At 43.1% G+C, this 20,930-nt stretch overlaps 1 protein-coding gene across 1 annotated transcript in view; it reads right to left on the bottom strand.

Moving 5' to 3' along the window:
- Nucleotides 1-18,769, bottom strand: part of PFDN1 (prefoldin subunit 1) — a 64,759-nt gene extending 45,990 nt beyond the window's left edge. Inside the window, exons 1-2 of the mRNA XM_019506596.1 lie at nt 18,659-18,769; nt 18,167-18,333 (exon numbers count right to left, since the gene is read on the bottom strand). Coding sequence (XP_019362141.1) covers nt 18,167-18,333; nt 18,659-18,691 — 200 coding nt within the window. The 5' untranslated portion in view covers nt 18,692-18,769. The remainder of the gene's footprint in view (nt 1-18,166; nt 18,334-18,658) is intronic.
- Between the last annotated feature and the right edge of the window lie 2,161 nt (nt 18,770-20,930).

The raw sequence follows: 20,930 nt of genomic DNA, 5'->3' as shown, positions 1-20,930 counted from the left end.
AAAAAAAAAAAAAAAAAAAAAAAAAAAAAAAGAAAGTATGAGTACAAGTAGTATTCAGCTGATATAGTTAAACAGATTAATCAATTCCTGATGTTTTATTCATTTAAAAGAATGGTCCATAAAGCTCAGGTAGCAAGTTTTGAATGCAAAAGATATATCAATGTAAAAAGCATCAAAAATAAAATAAAAATATTATAAACAATAAAATATATATATAATATATATATTATAATGAAGTAAAATTAGTTCAAGGTATTTCTTATAAAGAAAGAAACATGTTGTTCAACAAGTGTTAACAATCCTTCCTACCATTTCTTTGATAAGCTCTAATGCCTCCAAGGTTTGCCCTTGAGTTCGGCAATGGATTGCACCAAATTTCACATTCTTTTTTCCAGCGAGTGAGAATTTGGCCAAGTTCTAAACTTGTAAAAACTGCCATTTGTACATGCTCAGTAAAGCATGTTTGTGGCTAAGATTTGAATATTTCACCTGCACTGAGCATGCTGTAGTCCAACATAACATTAAGGATTTGGGTCAATGCAACAATTTCTACTCCCACTGGGTGAGGGGAAGGCAGACATTAAAAATAAGGAGACGGGGGCAGGCTTGTGAAAGCTCCTTCTACTGTGTGGGAAAGCTCCTCTACTTAAATAACTTGGGGGGAAACTATGGGTGCTGAAGCTACAGAGGGTTCTAAACTGGCATTAATAATTCTGTACACATCACCCCTCATCATTAGGTGCGACATGTTTCCCACCTTTGGCGATAGGAAAAAAATTCACTATTCCATTTTACAGATGAGGTAGCTGAATAGTGCATCATCTGCTGGAGCTGTGTATAGAAGCAGACAGCTTAGAATCATAAAAAGTAGGGCTGGAAGGGACCCTGAGATGGTCATCTAGTCCAACCCACTTGCTCAAAACAGAACATCCTCATCTAAGCCATCCTAGAAAAGTGTTCATCTAATGTATTCTTAAAAAGCTTCACAAAAACCTTGTCTCAACTACCAGACATAATGCCCAAAACATCATACCTACCCTGACTTCCTATAGGTAAAGCAGAGAAAATGAAGACTTTAACTTACTACAGAGGCACACCCTGCCTACATACTGCTGCCAAACTCAGAACTTCCTGGCACTATACAAATCAACAGTATTCCCTTCCTGTTTCTAGTACTGTATACCACAGACTGCAAGGGGAGCAGCATAATGCAGAGCACAGTTGTATAGCATAATGGGCCAGAGCAAGGACAAGAACACAGTCCCAGTTCTCTAATATGGTGGACCCAAGATTCATGTGCTTATTAGCTTCATTGCCTTCACAAGGAATGTGCCAAATTTGTGCTTTGTTCTGCTATGTAATCACTAGGTCACATGTCACACTTCAAAGACAAGTTTAGAACTCAAGATTCCTGGCTCTAAATATTCCTCTGCTGTCTAGCAAAGTTGTGTAAGTCCCTGGCAAAATGTTCTCACATCCCTTTTGGTAGCTGACCCCCAGAGAGGATAACAGACTAGTACTATGACTTTTTTATTTCAAGTAGGAAAGGATGTTGTTACGGAATTAAAGGATTCTGGATTCCAAATTGACCAAGGGATTGAGTGGTTCCACTTTATGACAGTTTTGGTGTTCCAATCTGATATTAATTTTTAAATTAAAAAAGTACAAGCAAAATGTTACATTAAAATTATGTTAAGACTGCAAATGAAAAACTGAGAACTGCCACAATTAACCTTAATTCAGTTCCTTTTCGAGTACCCAACCTTAATATTCTTTTAATATAGTTTTGTAAACATATGATATGGCATGCAATGTACTATACCCTAGCATATTTATAAACAAATGTAATGTTCTAGTTCAAATGCTCAGCTTCACACACACACACACACACACACACACACACACACAATGTTGTAGACCAAGGTTTTTCAGTAACATGAAAAGGTTGAGCTAAGTCCAGTCATGCCCTTATCTATTTAAAGATGTTTTTTAATGCTGAACTTGTGCTGCCATTCAAGCTTTCAGAGTAACTCAGAATGGGATTAGCACATTTTAAGCACTGGGCAAAACCAATGGAAGTGTGGCTTCCAATGGTCTGACCTTGATCTCAAAGCAATCCATCTCGACTGGAACAGAACTGTACTGTCCAAGATCACTGTCACTTAAAACAGGCCCTTTCCCCTTCCATTTAAAAATTCTAAAAGTAATTTGTCTATGTAGTTCACAACGTAACACTATTACGCACCAATTAAGCTTCAGTTTAACCTATTTACTGCATCTAGTTATCTATTACCCATAAATTCCAATGAATGATTAACAAACAATATAGTAACCAACTATTGCTCATGCTTTAAATAAACACAATTTCCACTGCTGCTCTTGTATCTAGATCTTGCTACTTTTCTAGTGTGGTTTTGTATCTCATTAAGCAGATTATGTCCTTTGATTGATGCATTTAAGTAACCTCAAATGACGTAGAATGGATGGGAGTTACTCCTATGCTTATGTCACAGGGACAGCAGATAAAAATCAGAAAATTCTCAGTACAGCTAGACTTCACTTATTTGCTGCTTGGGGAAAAATTATGCTGGAAAATATTATTTTTGTCTATAACAGGATGATGATTTACTAACAAACAACAGTTTAAAAATCTAATTTAAATGTTAGTGTTCTATTACACAGGTGGACAGGTCCTTGCACTGGGTTTAATAAACCTTTAAAAATTTTTAACTTAAGATAGGTGTAATAACATGCGTATAATTCAATAATATCTGTGTCATCTAAGTCTGAAAGCTTCATGGCACTAACAGAGAAAGGGATTAACTATATTTTAAGTGTTCCATTTTTAATTTTACGTGGGCAACTACAAGAGATTAACATGCCCAAGAGGTTACCTAGATTAAATATGTGCTACTGTAAATTTACTTACCCTTGAGGGGCTAAAAGTAAAGAACGAAACATGGTGTTCTTTACTTCTTCAAAATTATCTGTGGTATGCCAGAAACACACACCTGTCCCATTCGATAGGGAAAAAACAGTATTTGCCCTACACCTGTAACATGTTTACATTAGCTTTTACTTTTTTTGGATCTGTCAACAGCTCTAGCATATTAGATTACTTCAATAAACAGAAATAGTAACACAGCTTCCAAACAGCAGTTTCTGCATTGCTAGACACTTAACTAGATGGTAGATTTATACCATTGTTCATACTTAGTTCTTTAAAAAAAGCAAGTAGTGGTACACCTCCGAGTTTGTGATAAATATAGTATGAGCAAAAATAATGATATAGTAGTTAGTCGGCTTTTAAAGGGCATTGTCCATTCTTTCTGGAGATTAGATCAAGACAACGGGTGGAATCTCAGTTTGCATTGAAAAAATAATTAGTTTGCATTTTCCTTATAATAATAAGAGTTTAAGTAAATGTTCAAGGATATCTCTTTGGTAGAAAAGTAGAATTAACATAAAACAACATTTTTCTTTTAAAAAGAATTGCACATATTTCCTCACCACACCACAATATTTTCCTATTTCCTCTTTTAATTTCTGTTTGCAATATGCAGACATAGGCTATCCGCAGATTTTTCAGCCAAAAAAATGCAAGAGACTGCAGTGTCTCCAGTGTGCCAAGGACACATTTTAGGTAGGTTTCCAAATGCAGGCTGCGGAGTTGGAAAACTTCCTTACAAAGCAGATTGAATTCCTTTTTTGTTTGGTCAAATCAACAAGGGACATTATCAACCAGTGCTGGCTAGATGAGTGCAGGGGAATGGAATGGTGACTGGGATTATTATTAATGCTAACAGTACAGGTACACAAAAACGATATCATAAATTAAGATAGGGTGTCAACTTAGAGCACATTAGCTATTCCATAATACAACCAAGATACATGCTCTTTAATGGGTTGCCCCTCAGTGGAAATGGAGCAAGTTATATCCCACTTACCACAACGGGAATGTACGTGCATGGATAACAACCACAGCATAGCTAACGTGCTGGAAGCTCACGCTGTAGCTTGCCTTGTGCTAATATGTTTAAGTAGACAAACCTTAAGATGGGGCTTCAAATTCATGCAGTCACTTAGGCTGGTTCCAGAATGTGAGGAGCCTCACAGGCTGGATCTGGGAGGGGTGGTGGATCAAGTGATTACTGAGGCCATCATCTGCTTCTGCCCCCCAACAGGTATCCCCCAACATGGTTCCACAGCTAGGAATTTGGCAGTGGGTTCCATCCCCATTCACCCTGCCCCCAAATTCCCAGCCCTTCTAGGAGCCCTGTGTGCTGGATGAAATGAATACGCAGGCCTGATCCAACTCACAAGCTGTATCAGGGGTGCATATATGCTTCAGTGCTATGGCTTGTAAATCCATATATACACTTCTCTAGTACTAATCTGTTACTAACATCTGTCCAGGCCTTCTAAGAAAGACAATATACCCAATTTTGAAGAGAAAGGCTGTCCCTTACACCAATGCAAAAAGTGACTAGAATTTTTGGGGGTTGTATATCTTCTCAAGAGCTGCACAAAGATGAAAGTGAAAAGGTGAGGTACAACTCTTCAGAAGACCAAGTCTAGTAAAACTGACATTTTGTTTGTGAATACTAGAATGCTCCAGGTCACATAACTTTTGCTTTTATGCACATTGCTCTGGTGATAGGAAGAGAAGCAAAGTCAAGTAAAGCATCAGAGAAAGTGATAAAACAAACTTATCATAATTATGTACTCTTTTGACCCCGGAATGATGTGACATAATATCGATATGAAAGGAATGTTTAATTGCAAGAGAAAACTAAGGAGTACCAAAAGTAATGCTTGTTACCTAGCAACTGAAAACAAATTATCCAGGGCTGGAATTTGGTCATGAATCTGACTGGGCGAAACTCTTCAGGAGGAATCATTTATTTACCAAAAATGCAGTTTAGGGGCAACTGAAACTTGAATTCAGATTGACTTTAAGTAGTTCTAGACAAAACAAAATAAAAATTCCCCAGAGAGCTGATTTTGGCATTTTCAGAATGAAATGTTATGATTTTTGGCTTAGATTTATGACATCTAGTTATAAATGTGTTACTTGGGTGACACTCATAAAACTAAAAAGAAAACGGTGGTTCCCTTGTATGCTATATCCCAGTGGTTAGACCACTCTCCAAGAATGCAGAAGATACAATTCTGTGAGAATTTGAACAAGGACTTAAATCCAGGCCTCAACCTCTTATATGAGATCTCCAACTAATGGGCTCTGGAATAATGTGGGCTAGGTATCTGTTAATCTCTGTTGTTGAAATTCTTCCACCCCAATATTATATTAACTATACAAAATATTTTTTGAGTAGGAACTGGAACTCCGGTTTTTCTCCTCACAGTAGTGTGTCCTAATCAACACTTCGGAGTCGCTCACTCTGTCCCAAGTAAATATTTATTTACAAAAAGTGTTCTCTATAGCTCAGTATTTTTCACCACCGATCTAGAAGAACTAGGGTCGAGTGCCTGCTATAAAAATCAGGCAAAGAAGAGATTTTAACCTGGTGCTCAATGTGCCAAAGCGCATGCCCAACACTTGTGGGCTACAGAGTACAAGGAAATCATTACTTCCTCCCATTTTGAGACTGGCAGTTAAGGCTCCTTCTGAATACGACCATCAGTTCACACATTCCTTTTCCTTTTACTGAAAAGGTCCCAAACAAAACTCTTCAGTGCACAGTGGACACACACCTTGCTGAGGTCATCTGACCCGGGCAATCTTTCCTGCTCAAGTGCAGGGGGGCTGGGACTGGGACCTGATGATCATCCCTTCCAGCCCCTAACATCTATGAAAACTTTAAAAAAGAAGGGGGGGAATGGTTTTTCTAAGACATTTTTTAGTTTTGGAACTAATAGCAAACCAAATATTAGTTATTCATACAACTCTAATCATGAACATCTAAGAAACAAGACTAAGCATTTCTCTGCACTACCAGCAATCAAGATATACCACCAAGAAGGAATATGCAAAGGACAACAGATGATATACATATTTATTTACAAGCAAAAATTTGTAAAGTCTACTTTTGACAAGAGAATATGCACTGAGTCGACAACAATTCTGCAACCCCCCAGAAAACTAAGATGCACATTAAAAACTATTCAAGTTTGGGCATTGACTGGTATGCACTTGTTCCAACAAATGTGACGCTTCTGAACTGAAAATAAAGATCCAATCATGAACAGACAGACACGTTGATCCTGTTGCATGTTGTCAAGGTTGCCAAATGGCCAAAAATGGACTTCAATGCCCACTTACTTGAGAGATGTATTTATGCACAGACACTATTAGAGATCCAGGTGTATTTCCTGTAATGCAGAGCTGAACATTGCCAGTCAGAAGGGAATCAAGTCTACAGTTCCTAAAGCAGAGCTGGGGCTGGGGGGGAATAGGTAGGGGTGAGCAGGGGAAAGAGTGCATGACACTTGGTTCCAAAAATATAAAAAGTTTCCCTCAGTTCCTTGCCACTTGTGCAGCTAAGAATTATGGGAAAAATTGATTAACTTTTATTGTTTATTTATTTAAAAGAAGAAAGTGATTGTAGATGTTTCCAGGACTTCAGGTACAAGATTGAGCATGTCCCATTATCCTGTTTGAAAACCCTCAAAAATCTTAGACCCCATATAGCAGGATGAACACTTCAAAGTTAGAATATCACAGAAATCCCTCAAATATTTTGTACTTGTTGGAACACAACATGGGACCCCTCTGGACCCCAATATACACAATTAGGAACTGGAGGCAAAATGAAGGGAAAGCTTTGATAGAGAAGTTATAGAGAAACTGTTCCTTTAAGGGATCTAGAAGGGCCTTAGACTGTTGATCTTCAAAGTACAAGGCACAACATCTTTAGAGCTGAAGCATTTAAAATGATAATACTGTCACTGGATCCCAGCCTACCAAGATGTTTACTCTGTCTACTAGGTACAATTTAAATGAGTGGATTGATAGGCTGCATGCATGTCTGGCATCCAGTTTCAACCATAGTAGATTCATAGTGCCAATATATTAATCTCAAGAGTAAGCTACACAAGCACGGCACAGAAAGAACGTCAATTAGCTTACTCCCCATTTTAACCCACTGATTCTCAAGCAGGGTGACTTGAGATCGTTTCCATGGGGCAACACACATTTAGCACTGTTAGGTGTACAAACATGATTCATGCAATAACCCCAGAGATTTCAAACAGAAATCCATAGTGTTAAAAACATTCTAACTTGTCTTTCTGTGTTTTTGGCAACAGAAGAATGACTCATTTTCCTGTAGTCAAAAACAAGTGAAAATTAAGAGCCATCATTTTCAAAGGGGTGCCTCAAGTCTAACAATTTGTGAACCACAGTTTTAATCACAGCAAGCATGGACTGGAAAACATAGGACAAATTTATTTTAAGTGGGGCTGGTAGCCCCACCTAGTAAGACAAGAATTTTTAGTTAGACAATTTTTCATTACAACCCTTTTTGCAGGTGTTCATAATTTTGCTAAACTTTAGAGGACTGTGCTGAAATCCTCTATCCTAAGTCTGTTCTCAAGCTGATTTGCCCATTATCTTTTCAACTAAAATAAACCAGCTAGTCCAAGAACAAATCTAAGGAAATCAACAGTATTTTACAAGCGTTAATAAATTGTTGTGAACTTTTCTTCTTTAAGTTTGCATGTCCCACAGCAGGAATCTGAGGCCAATTCAGAATTAGCCTCTGCATAAAAGAGATGTCTCTTTGCTAGCTGTACAAAATCTGCCCAAATTTGATCAGGAAATAAGCCCTTGAAAAACCATAAGGGTTGGTAGAAACTTGCTAGAGCTGACCAGCTAAATCTCTGAAGATTTCTTCTCCATTCATCACACTATCACAGCTCCTACTGCTGACTAGACTGTCCATGTGCCATCCCCAAAGAACCAGCCATGGCTCCAGCACAGGGCTAGAAGGGTTCAGAAGGATGTTCCCTATATATTGGGAAGGGTGGCATGTAAATCAATAAAACTGCTCCAAGCCAGGCACCAGAGCTTAAAAGGGAATCTTCTTCACCTATGAGCTCCATAACCCCTCTGCTGGCATGTACCCAGCCACCTGATCTGAATGAAGAGAGGGCAAAAGAGACCAGAGTTAAGAAAAGGAGGAGACTGGGGTAGGGTATTTGATACGACTGGGATGGTGGAGGAAAAGCACAGAGTTGTTACTGGGATTTGTAGAGGTGAAGTCTGGAAGCTGGTGAATGAAATGGGGGAAGATTGCAAGCCAGCTGGTTGACAAGGAGGACCACAGACTAGATGAACAGCTAGCAAGAAAGACCAACTCACTGGACCAAAGAGACAGGAACTAGTTGGGGAGAGAGACAAAACAGGAGATAAAGGAGATGAAAAAGAAGGACAAGAAGCCAGGGAGGAAGTAAAGGGAGATTGACCACAAGCTAGCAATGGGGGAGGGAAGGAAAATTTAGATGAGAAAAAGAAACTGGAGGGAGAGAGGAGGGAGAAAAAGGTAAAGGAGATCAAATAAGTGACTAGAACTGACCAGGCAAGGAGACTGCAAAGGGAATAGGTCTGAGGAGTGAAGACAGCAACAGGATAGACAAGAATAGGACTAGAAAAGGGAAGGACTGGGACTAGAAAGAAGGGACCAAGTTTTGGGGAAATGAACAGAAAAGGCTGTTTCCAACTGAGCACACTCCCTTCCAGAGCCTAGGATGGAACCAGCACTCCAGCTGCACACCCAAATGGCAAAGAATAGGTTGCTTTCCCTCTGGTGCTGGACTGAGATAGGGAGCTGAAGCAGTAAGACTGGAACCTGCCAAACAGACTGGAACTGTGACAAGGTGCCAGGGTTGAGGAAAGAGACAGACTGAGATAAACAGGTAAAGGAAGCACAGGAAGGATCAGGGCAAAGTAGAGCACAGCCTTCCCAGAACAGAACCAAGGATTCATGAGCCCCACCACTGCTCTTTGTCAGTTAGACAGAAGAAGACATCTCATCTCACTAAAATGCTTGTCCACATAAAGCAGGGGCAGTCAACAAGCAGCGCACATGCCACAAATGATGCAAAGCAGCCTCTGTGTGTGGCACGCAGCAGATCATGGAGGGGACAAGCAACACAGTGGCAAATAGGGCAGGAAGCAGAAAGCAGAGCAGCAGATTGGGTAGGCAAAGGGGATTGGATGGCAACCAGGGAAGGTGCGGGGCTAAGTTGTAGCACACCAGGCAAAGAGGTTGGCCCCCACTGACACAGAGGATGCCACCCAATATTGCTAGTAGTTACTCTGCTAACTCAAATAGAAGGTAAGTCTACGGTGGATCTGCCAGTGACCTATGGGTTAATTCAATGTCACACAATGAAATTTTGGGGCGTTTTAGTTAGTTTGTTCTTAAATCCCAGGAAATTACAGTTACAAACAAACTAAATTTAAAGAACATTATGAAGGCTGAAAAAATCAAGCTATCAAAAAGTTAAGAAATGCCAAAAATAGGCTTGACTGCAATCTTAATTCCACCCCTCTGTATGAACACAGCCTTTAATTCCACAAGTCACAATTTTTCTACCACAGGACCCATGCTGCATTTAATACACAGAGGGCCCCAAAGTCAGGTAATATTTTATTTTATCCTCAAGTTTTCAATATGTAGTTTTGGAACTTATTCACTGCATGCAATGAGGGTGGAGACAGAAGGATCATTATGTTTTCAATGGCAGGATAACGGAGTTTTAATTAAATAGCACCCTAATAACCAGAGACTGGCGCTCACCCATTTTTTCTCAAGTAGTCTTGCAGTTAGGATTCATTATCAAGCTTCTCAGCAGCACACTACCACTGGAGCTTGCTGATAGGGTAAACAAATTTAATACAGTGACCTCCAGTTAGTCAGGTGAACAGCGAAATATTTTAAGTCCTGTACTCCCCTCACCTCTCTCCAAGATTGTGAAAGGTAAATACAAAAGACAATGTGAACTGTCATATTCTGCAGCTGACTCCACTGAAAGAAACATGTACAGTCACTCCTGGCTTAACATCATAGTTACATTCTTGAGAAATGCAACTTTAAGTGAAACAATGTTAAGCTAATCCAATTATGTCACAGTAGTTCCCTACTAGCAGGTGGTGGCCAAATATTATAATCGAATACTGCATGACTTTAAATGAGTATGTTCTTTAATAGATCAGCAACATAATAACAAAGCAACATTAACCAGGACAACTTTAAGAGAGGAGCACCTGTACAACAAATGTGGCTACATGAAGAAGTATCTCTATTAGGGCTGTGCGAAACAGCATGTTCCATTTTAACCAGCGTTTGGAAGGACCAGCATTCCATTTCAAATTTTGTTTCGATTCGAAACAGCTGTCCCATTCCATCAAAACAGTTTCGCTGTTTTGACCATAAGCTATAATGGGGAAGGTCAAAACAACCTATAACTTTGTAATTTCTGGCCTAATTTGAATTAAACTTGCAGGAATAGTAGCCCCTTCTGAGGGCATGAGGCCTGCCAAGTGTCAAGGAGATAGGTGCAGGGGGGTTGGGGAAACTGCACCCCAAAGTCTTGAAAGCAAAACTTGTGTCACGTGTATGTGCTAAGCCACAGTGTGGTCAAAACTGCAGGCATGCTAGCCCCTGCTGAGGCCACAATGCCTGCCAAGTTTCAAGGAGATAGGTGCAAGTGTTTGGAGGAAACTGCACCTCAAGCTGCAGACAAGCAAAACTCATGACATGGGTGACACTGTGTGTGTTAAGGTGCAGCAGGGTGAAAGCTGCAGGCCTACTAGCCCCTGCTGAGGCCACAAAGCCTGCCAGCTGTCAAGAAGATAGGTGCAGAGGTTCTGGGGCCCTGCACCTCTAGCTGGTGACAGGCAAAACTTGTGACACGGGTGCTTGTGCAACTGCTGCCTCTCCTCAGGCAGCAGGACTGAAGATCCCCCATTACTTGCCACCACAGACCTGAGGGTAGTAAGTGATCACCATATGAACATGAGCCAGCAGTACAATGCTGTAGCCAGCAGTGCCGACAATACCCTAGCATGCATCAACTGATGCATCACCAGCAAAACCACTGAAAAGAGGCAATTCTCCTGCTCTACTTGGCATTGGTGAAACCGCAGCTGGAGTACTACGTCCAGTTCTGGGCTCCACACTTTAACAAAGAAGAGGTAAAACTTGAGAGAGTCCAGAGAAGGGCTACCCATATCATCAGAGACTTGCACAGCAAGCTATATGAGGAAAGGCTGAGGGACCTGGGACTCTTCAGCCTAAAAATGAGAAGGCTGAGTGGGGACTTGGTAGCAGCTTACCACTACATCAGAAGCATACATCTAGGGCTCGGTGAACAACTGTTCACCAGGGCACCCTTGGAGAAAACTAGGAGTAACAGTCACAAACACCTGGAAGATCATTTCAGGCTCAAATCATGAAAAACTGTCACAACTAGGGTGTCCAGACTGTGGTATAAGCTCCCTCCAAGGATGGTGTGATCACCTACCCTGGAAATGTTCAATAGGAGACTAGACAGTCACCTTGCTAGGGTCACCTGACCCCCAGTTGTCTTTCCTGACAACTGGGGGTCAGGAAAGACAGGGGGCTGAACCCAATGATCTTCCAAGGCCCCTTCCAGTCTTATAATCTATGAATCTATGAGTGGCTGGAGCCTAAGTCTTAGAAGATATAGCTTTGAAACAGTTCTTCCAGAGCAAGCTTGGTCAGGTTCCTTAGCTTCCCTGAGCCTCAGCTAATCACCTGTAAGATGGAATAATTACACTTCCCAATTCACAGGACTGCTGTGAGAATAAATTCATTAAACTGTGAGGTACTATAGCAGACTTCACAGCTGCAGCAGGCCTAGCAGGCCTGCAGTTTCTACCCCACTCTGCCCCAAGACAGACACAGTTGCACAGGCATCTATGACATGAGTTTTGCCTGTCAGCAGCTAGAGGTGCAGGGCCCCAGAACGCAGAACCTCTGCACCTATCTCCTTGACAGCTGGCAGGCTTCATGGCCTCAGCAGGGCCTAGCAGGCCTGCAGCTTTCACCCTGCTGCATCTTCTCTCTCTCTCTCTCTCTCTCTCTCTCTCTCTCTCTCTCTCTCTCTCACACACACACACACACACACACGTTTTGCTTGTCCGCAGCTTGAGGTACAGTTTCCCCCAACCCCTGCACCTATCTCTTTGAAACTTGGCAGGCCTCATGTCCACAGAAGGGGCTACCATTCCTGCACATTTCATTCAAATCAGGCTGGAAATGACAGTTATAGGCTGTTTCAGCCTTCCCCATTATAGCTACGGGCAAAACGTTGAAACAGCAGCAAAACTTTTCGACTTGCCTTGTTTTGTTTTGAGCCTGTTTCAATGATATCTGTTTTATTTTGATTTTGCTGTTTCGACCTCAAAACGAGTCGAAACAAAACTGACAGCAAAATTTTGCACAGCCCTAATCTCTATATGAGATGCAGAAACAGATGACTCATCAAAATTTCTGAAAGTAGGATTTATTAAATCTAATTACCAAACAGAACCAAAGACAGTGCTGAAAGCAAGAAAACAATTCTCTCTCTAAGGAATAGGACTAGATGATTTAAGACATTTTTTTCACATCTCCAAATTCTACTGCTAGATTTCATTTCTGTGACTCAAAGATACACACATGCACACACAAAAAAACCCCCCAAAAACAAGAAAACTAACCCACACTTCAAAAAAAAAAATCAGATTATTAATGGCTGTCCTCAAGTAGTTTTCTGTCCTTGTGGACATCAGGAAAATTATGTTGGGCTCAGTTTTTGTATCCATTTGATCACATTACTCCTAAAACCTACAGCTGCTAAGAAAGGAATAAAAGACTAAATAATTTAATATCAAAACAAAGCAGGAAAATCGTCATCTCAGTTTTAGCATCCCATGGCAACAAGATCTACCAGGAACTCTACACTGCATCTGGTGTAAATTATTTTCTCTGTACAACAGACTAGAGCTATTAATTATCTGTATGCTAGGAGGACGTAAAGAGAACACTTTCAAATATTCAGACAGAATTCTGCATTTAAACTCTCATCGTGGTTCTTAAAGCAACAAAATGATGTCAGCTCACAACCAGCTAAAGTAGCAAAACTAGAAGTTGATGTTAGTCGTATCAAGCTATGTAACAAACCTTTCAAAAGAATATGAAGTAACAGAACTAAAATTTACTTGGCAAGATGTCAGAAGGCTGGCGTATCATCTGAGCAGTAGATACTAACAGTATACAGCAATTCATCATCTCCTAGTATGCAGTGCAAACTTCTCTTGCACCAAACCAAAAATAGATATAGTAGAAGAAAAATGAACGCTGCTAAGCTCCCAACACTGAAGGGAGGCAGGACTGACCTGCTGGCTTTGCATACTACACAAAATGCAACAAAGAAAATCCAAGGTTAGGAATGACAAATGGGCTATAATGCTTCATACGGTACAGAAAAGATCTCTCAGAGAAAATGCGTTTAAACTCACGGAGGGGAGAATAGGGACCATGTTAACTCATTCATACGAGGCTCATGAAACAGTACAGCATTAAACTGGCTGACTGAGGATAAAACATGTCACTATCACAACCCAGATCTTCTACTTTATTGTCATTTAGAATAAACATATTTACTTATTTGTTCAATTTATGTGCTGCCCTTCCCAACAAAGGCTCAGAGCAGCTTAAAATAAAAGAACAAAATAATTTATAATAAAAATTAAGTAGAGTAGCAACATAAAACAAAAACCTGCTCAACAGAATACCAGCCTAACTCAGTATGCTAAATGCCTGTACAAACAGGAATGGTTTACAGCACTTTTGAAAGATGCCCAGTCTCAGATTCTGGCAGGCTTCAAGAGGAAGGGAGTTCCAGAGCTAACAGCAGCTGCTGAGAATGCTCTCCCACATATTTTTGTCAAATCAACTCAGCACATGAATGGTACTTGCAGGAGGTTACTCTTGGCTAAACTTAAGAGCTCATGAGAGGGCATAAGAGGGAAGGCAGTCCCTTAAGTACCTCAGGCCTAGACAGTTTAGAGCCTCACAGGTCAAAACCAACATCTTGAACTTCACCCCAAAAGATACTTGGAGCCAGTGTAAACTCTAAAACACTGGAGCTGTGCCCCTCTGGCAACTCTTCCCTATCAGAAGGTGCTGCCATATTCTACATTAGCTGGAGCTTCCAGAAGGTCAAGCGCACCCCCATGTAGTCTAGCTTCAAAGTTATGAAGGCATGAATGATGTCCACATTTAAATCTGAAAGAAAGGGTTGTAGCCTTCTTACCAGATAGGAACTGATGCACGCCTCTCCTAGCTACCTCTGCCACTGGAAAATCCAGGTGGAGCAGAGAATCCAAGAGCACTTCAAGGCTGCAAACCTGAGTGACAAGAGGAGGCTGAATCCAAGCAATGGTAAGTGTTCCAATCCCCTGCATATCAAGCAGTCTGCCCACCACCATCACATCTGTCTTGTATGGATTCAGTTTCAGTTGGTTTACCCACATTCAGTCCCCAGCTGCAGCAGGCACTGAAAAGAAGAGAGACTGCAGAGCCTGAGTCAGATGAGAAAGAGAAGTAGAGCTGAGCCTCATCAGAAAACTGATGGCACCTCACTCCAAATCTCCACACATCTCACTCAGCAGCCTCACATACATATTGAAGGGGAGTGAAAAGATGGTGCCTTGGGGACCTCCTAGAAAAGGTCCAAAAGGGAAAGTGAGCACTTGCCCATTACTACCATGTGGAGCCTCCCTGTCAGGAAAGAGCTGAACAAAGCTGTCCTGAAAATATCCACCAGGTCACATAAATGCTTTATTGGCATCTCTTCGATAATCGTATCAAATGCTGCTGAAATATCTAGTAAGAAAAGCAGGGCACAATTTCTTGTGTCAATCTCCAGGCTAAGATCAACAACCAAGGCCACAGGTGCAGTCTTAGTGCTATATCCAAAAAGAAAGCCAGACTGACAAGAGTAAAGGAATAAGACGGCATTCAGATGTTGACATCTGAATTATTAAAAGAAATAGGTTCACAACCCTTGAAATGACTATTCAGTATAAACAAACCTCCAGGCTACCTTTAACAGACTATTGGAATCTTAAGCATAATTTATCAACAGCAGCCTTAACTAAACTTTATATTCTCCCCTTCCTCTGTCAAGAGCTATAGGTCAACAACTGTCATAAGGTATGGAAATCTGCACTGAGTATGTGAATTTCAATAGTAAATGCCTTGGTTATGAGGTTATATTGTGCATTAGGCCTGTGCGAATGCCCAGCTATTCAATCCGGCTTTGGACTCAGCCGCTTCAGATGCCAGAGACCTGATCCAGAGCTCCGGATTGGTTTCCAGTTTCCATCTTGCCGAAGTGGCTCCAAAGCTTCGGAGCAGCCTTGGAGATCCGGCCACAGAATATAACGGGGAAATCAATGAAATTCTATAAACTTTGTTGGTTTTTGTTTGATTTGGATGAAACTTGCAGGGGTAGTAGCCTCTGCTGAGAGCATGAAGCCTGCCAAGTTTCAAGAAGATCTGTTTAGAGGTTCGGGGGGAACTGCACCCCAAATTCTTGAAAGCAAAACTCATGTTATGTGTATAAGTTACACCACAGGGGGGTGAAAACTGCAGGGGTGGTGGCCCCTGGTGAGGCCACAAAGCCTGCCAAGTTTCAAGGAGGTAAGTGCAGGGGTTTGGGGGAAACTGCACCTCAAGCTGCAGACAAGCAAAACTCGTGACATGGGTGACACTGCGTTAAGGCACAGCAGAGTGAAAGCTGCAGGGATGGTAGCCCCTGCTGCGACCACGAAGCCTGCCAGCTGTCAAGGAGATAGGTGCAGGGGTTCTGGGGCCCCCTTGCAGGCAGCCGCCCCCACCCCGGGCTGCCCGGGAGGAGCAAGACGGACCCTGCCGTGGCGCCACTACCTTCTTCAACTCCAGGTCCATGGGCGCCACCATGTTGCCTGCGCCTGCACAGTGCAGCCGCGTGTCTGGGGCCTGCATGCCTGTGCAGTGAAGGGCGCTGGGCCAGAACCTACTATGCCCGCCCCCCAGCCAGGAGAGGAGCGAGGTCAGGCTCCGCCCCCGCTCGGAGTTGGGCGGGGCCACGTCTCGGGCCCAGGAGCTGCCGGTGCAGTGTGGCATCAGTTGTGCCCATAAAGCCCATGAGTCACCTTGCAATGCTGTTCTGGAGCACCTTCATCCATTTCTGCGCCCAATTTCTACCTGCCAGCTTTATCATTAGTCTCTTCGAAGGAAACCAATTTTAGTTTCTGACCATCAGAAACATCCTCATATGTCAACTTCAAATTCCCAATTTGGCAGTTCACAGAATACAGATTAGAAAGAAGTATGCACATTATGCAGAAAGGACATCCATATCATCCCTTCAGCTGAGTCTAGAGTAGCTGGTGATATTACCGAATCAGAAAAATAACATGAGAAAAAAGCTTTAAATCTTTTAAACTTCTATCTATTTTTTCTTTTCACTGACTTGAGTGCAGGCACCTCCCCTGGAGATCCTTAAAAGGAGACTGGACGCACACCTTGCTGGGGTTATTTGACCTTAGCAGTCTTTCCTACCCAGAGTAGTGGGGGCTGGATCTGATGAGGTACCTTCCAGCACTAAACTTCTGTGAATGCAATACATACCCAGCTGCATTATCATCTCAAATCAATTGAGGAATATTTTATGAAGGTGGTGTGATTACAAAAGAAGTACATTGTTAGAGTTTCATCAAAACATGTACTAGTTTAAGTTAAGCTTTGTTGGTTTTGAAGTCATTTCAATATATAGAGATTATACTTTCCTTCTTTCCAGCCCAGGACACCTGGGCAAATTGTACATTCTGGCACAAATTGCACTCCATATGTTCTTTAAAAAAATTCTAGAAAAATAAATCTTCCATATAAATTAATTATCATGCTAATGAGCAGGATGTGATTTTATAGTTTTTACAAAAGTATAGGCCCTGAATGCAAGGATTAGATTAACAAATGTGATTTCCTTCATACAGCATCGACATAAAGAACTTCACTAGAGTTGGACAGGCTTATATAAACTTCTCACAAATTTGAATTTTGCAGTTAGTGTTCACGAGGTATTTATCAACTGTGCTGGTAGAGATGATAAATTTCAATAAAACTGTGAAATTGCATGAGTGAAGTTGGCAAACAAAAATATGCAATTGCTTATTGAAATATGCTATTATACACTTGAGACAGGCGAGTAACAAAAATGGTATCTATTTTTTAAAAGGACTGATCCAAGGAAATTATGGTTCAGTAAACATTAGGAAGAGCACGGCTTTTAAAACCCTTATAGACAAGCAAAGAAAAACTCTTCTTTTGCTGGGCTCCCATAGCCTTATTGCCATCTCCACATAATCATACATGCACACAGACTTCAGAAAGGGAAAAATTGCTTTTTTCTTGGATTTGAGTATGGGGCCGGGCCAAAGCTTGAGCTGCTACTGCCCTGCTGTCAGGCTGGGGTAACTTGTGCAGCACTGGAGTGGGTGCATGGCACGCCTCAAGGTGTACAACCTGGAGGGTCATGCAGGGGAGAACACTCAGCACCAGGGGTGCTGGTGGCTCCAGCCCTGACTCAGACAAGGGGCCAGAGTTGCCACTGCCTCCACTGGGCCAGAGCCACTGTGTGCTCCATGCCCCAGGCCAGAATCACCGCATAGGGGAAGTAGCAAGGAGGCAAGTGCAGGTGGGCAGGAAGCCTGTTATCCCTCCCCCTCCCAATTACTTTCCCTACCACCATTTGTCTCCTGACTGCTGCTTTTCCCTACCACAAAAATGGAGGTGTGCATGTGTGGGGCATGGCAAGCGGGGGGATTAAGGTGATCCTCCCATAAATATATTCCACATAGGGGGGAAACTACAACAAATTTATAATTTTTCATGTACAGAATCGAAGTACTGAGGGGAGGGGTCATCTTAAATTCAAAGTTGTCTTGGATGTGGCTAAATAAAGCAGATAAGATCTGACAGAGAACAACTAACACATGCATATTCCTGATTGCTCACTGTCACCTATGGAAAGAAGCAAGCCTAAAAGCAATCCAAGTCAAAAGAACAATAGGTTCCAGCAAGTTCAGAGGACAAGACCCTTTAATTCATGCCTAACTTCTTCAGCTGCAAAAGAAGTTACTCACATTCTTCCTACACCTTCATACATGCGTGTCTCGTCCACCAGGGTCATAATCTCAGTGTCCGTGAGATGCGCGTGCTTTTTTGTCCTGTTCAACTGTTCTATCTGCATATCTGCCAGCTTCACCTTCTGCTGAGTGTCAATGACCTTGGCCTGCAGCTCAGTAAAAGCCTAAGGGAGAAGCGCGGGAGAAGCAGTCAGGTCAGGGCCGGGCCAAGAAGGGGGAGAGCGGGGCCAGGCTCTGCGCCGCAGCTGTTTCCTTTCCCCTTGGAAATCACAGCAGCAGCCGCGAGCCCGCAGGCAAGGACCCAGCGCTGCTCCGACACCGGCCCGCGAGCCCAGGCCATCCTCGCCCGCCCGCCCGCCTGCAGCGCTCCGGGAGGGGTGGGGACGGACGGCTCCCACCAGAGCGAGCGCCCCCTCGCAGGCAGCCGCCCCCACCCCCACCCCGGGCCGCCCGGGAAGAGCAAGACGGACCCGGCCGCGGCGCCGCTACCTTCTTCAGCTCCAGGTCCACGGGCGCCGCCATGTCGCCTGCGCCTGCGCGGTGCAACCGCGTGTCAAGGGCCCGCGAGCCTGCGCAGTGAGGGGCGCTGGGCCTGAACCTACTATGCCGAGCCCGCAGCCGGAAGAGGAGTGAGGTTGGGCTCTGCCCCGCTCGGAGTTAGTTGCGGGGCAACGTCTTTGGCCCAGGAGCTGCTGGCGCAGTGCGGGCGGGACGCGGAGATTCCCGCTAGTCAGCGCAGCCGCAAGCCCTGGCGCCTTCCCTTCGCCTCGCCTTGTCCCACTACTCACTCGCCAGGTGCGGGAGCGGCGTGATCGTCCCACCCCTGCCCCCTGCGGTGTAACTTGGCTACAGGCGACCTAGCAGTGACCTGGGCCTGCGACGCTGTCCGCAGCAGTAGCCGCAGGGGTTAAGGCCACATCCTGTCCCGGCTACAGCTCAGGTCCTGCCCTATGCACTGAAGCAGTCTTTCCCGGTGACCATCAGTGCAGAGCCCCTGAAGCCCAGTGGGGCAGCACTGCGTGTCCCCAAGGAGCCAAGCCTGCGCTTGCTGGCCAGGCCACTGCAGGATTGTTTGTGTGGTAAACCCAACCCTGGCTTGGTGCTGCTAACAGTGGTGGGATTCCTGGCAAATGAACAAATTGTGTAGTGTACCAAGTGAGCAGACAATAAAACACAGGATGTTTGTGCACTCTGGACTGTGGACTTAGAAAATATGCAATTGCTTATTGACATACGCTGTTATACCCTTGAGACTGGCGAGTAACAAAAATGGTATCTCTTTCTGAGTATGCATCACATTCATCAACCAACCAGGACCCAGAAGTGGTATCATATAATTGTACATGTAATTATTAATGAGTATTATGCCATATGTGTGCAGGGTTGTATCAGCCAACGTGAAGATTAGATCGCTGCCTGAGGAGCAGAAAGTCCAAGGGGTTATTATTTCTGCTCCCATTGAAGTCAGCGTGAGTTTTACAGTTGGCGTCAAAGGGACCATGTTCTGCCTTAGACAAACCAGAAATGTCTTAAATGACAGAGTGGGTAAATCAAAAGGAACAAAAAAGCTGTTGTTGAGGGAAATGTATTTGATAAGAAATTCAGATCTACTCACTAGTGACCAATTTGCAGGGGGTTTGTGTTTTAATTCTCTTTGGGAGTTTGAATATGGTTCTGTGTCCCATAGAATGAAACAAAAGTGAGGGATTGTGGTCACAGAAGACTTGTAATCACAGAGAGCAGGTGAGAAATAGGGGTCAGTTTGGTACAGTTTGTTTCAGATTTGTGAGTGAGGTGGTGCAGTCTTTGGGTGTGTAGGCTAAACTGGAATGGTTCTGAGCTCTAGTGACTTTCCTTGAATTTAATGGAAGCAGTGGGTAGTACTGATCCATCCGTGTACCTAAGTTCTCATATGTCAAACAAGGGAAGGCATGAAGCCCACTTAGTGCACTTTCCATTTGTGTAGTACTACACTACTGGGAAAAATGTAATCCTGACCAGGCAGTGATTGTCACACCCTGAAACATGAGCACTAGCAGTTGTTGTAATTTTAACATAACATAATTGCAAATATTATTTGCATAGGGTATTCCTTTTTACATGGGAAATTTACTGAGCTACTTGTACCAATGAGTTCCATAGGTTAATGTGATGTTTCATTAAAAAAGTATTTGCCTTAACTTAGAATTTGTTGCTATTTGTCTTCATTGAAAAGAGCTCTGACTGCTGCTGGTTGCCAGCAAATGTTTCCTATTTTTAAAAAGCAGGGCAGTCTTGGTCCAGTTCCCTGTGGACAGGTGTCCATCTCAAAGAAGCTATCAGTACCCTACATAAAAACTGTTAATTTTACTGGCAAATTCTGAACAGAGCCAGCAATTGAATAAATCACAGGGATCACACACTGGGCAGTCTCTCCAGTTCAGAGCTGAGATACATTGGCACCATTGAGTGGAAGAGTCTGCCCTGTGCTGCTTTACTCACCCTTTTTTGTGTGTAAGCAGCCTGCTTTGTTCTTAACCTAGCACAGGGGTCCTCAACCTCCAGCCCGTGGGGCAAATCTGGCCCATAGACCCATGACATCCAACCCATGGGGGCTCTCATGGGTTGGAAAACTTGGCAGTGGGGAGCAGTGGAAGCTTCGCACACCAGGCTCCAGCCTTGCTTAGCCATTGCAGCAAAGTGGGAACAGGACTGAGATGCCCCCTTGTACATCCAAACTGACCCAGGCTGCTCCCTCCCACATGTCCAGATTGGGACTGCT

This window comes from Gavialis gangeticus, unplaced genomic scaffold, assembly GCF_001723915.1.
Source record: "Gavialis gangeticus isolate Ggan-Ray unplaced genomic scaffold, GavGan_comp1, whole genome shotgun sequence".
Classification (NCBI taxonomy): Eukaryota; Metazoa; Chordata; order Crocodylia; family Gavialidae; genus Gavialis; species Gavialis gangeticus.
This window is presented reverse-complemented; position numbering and strand designations above follow the sequence as displayed.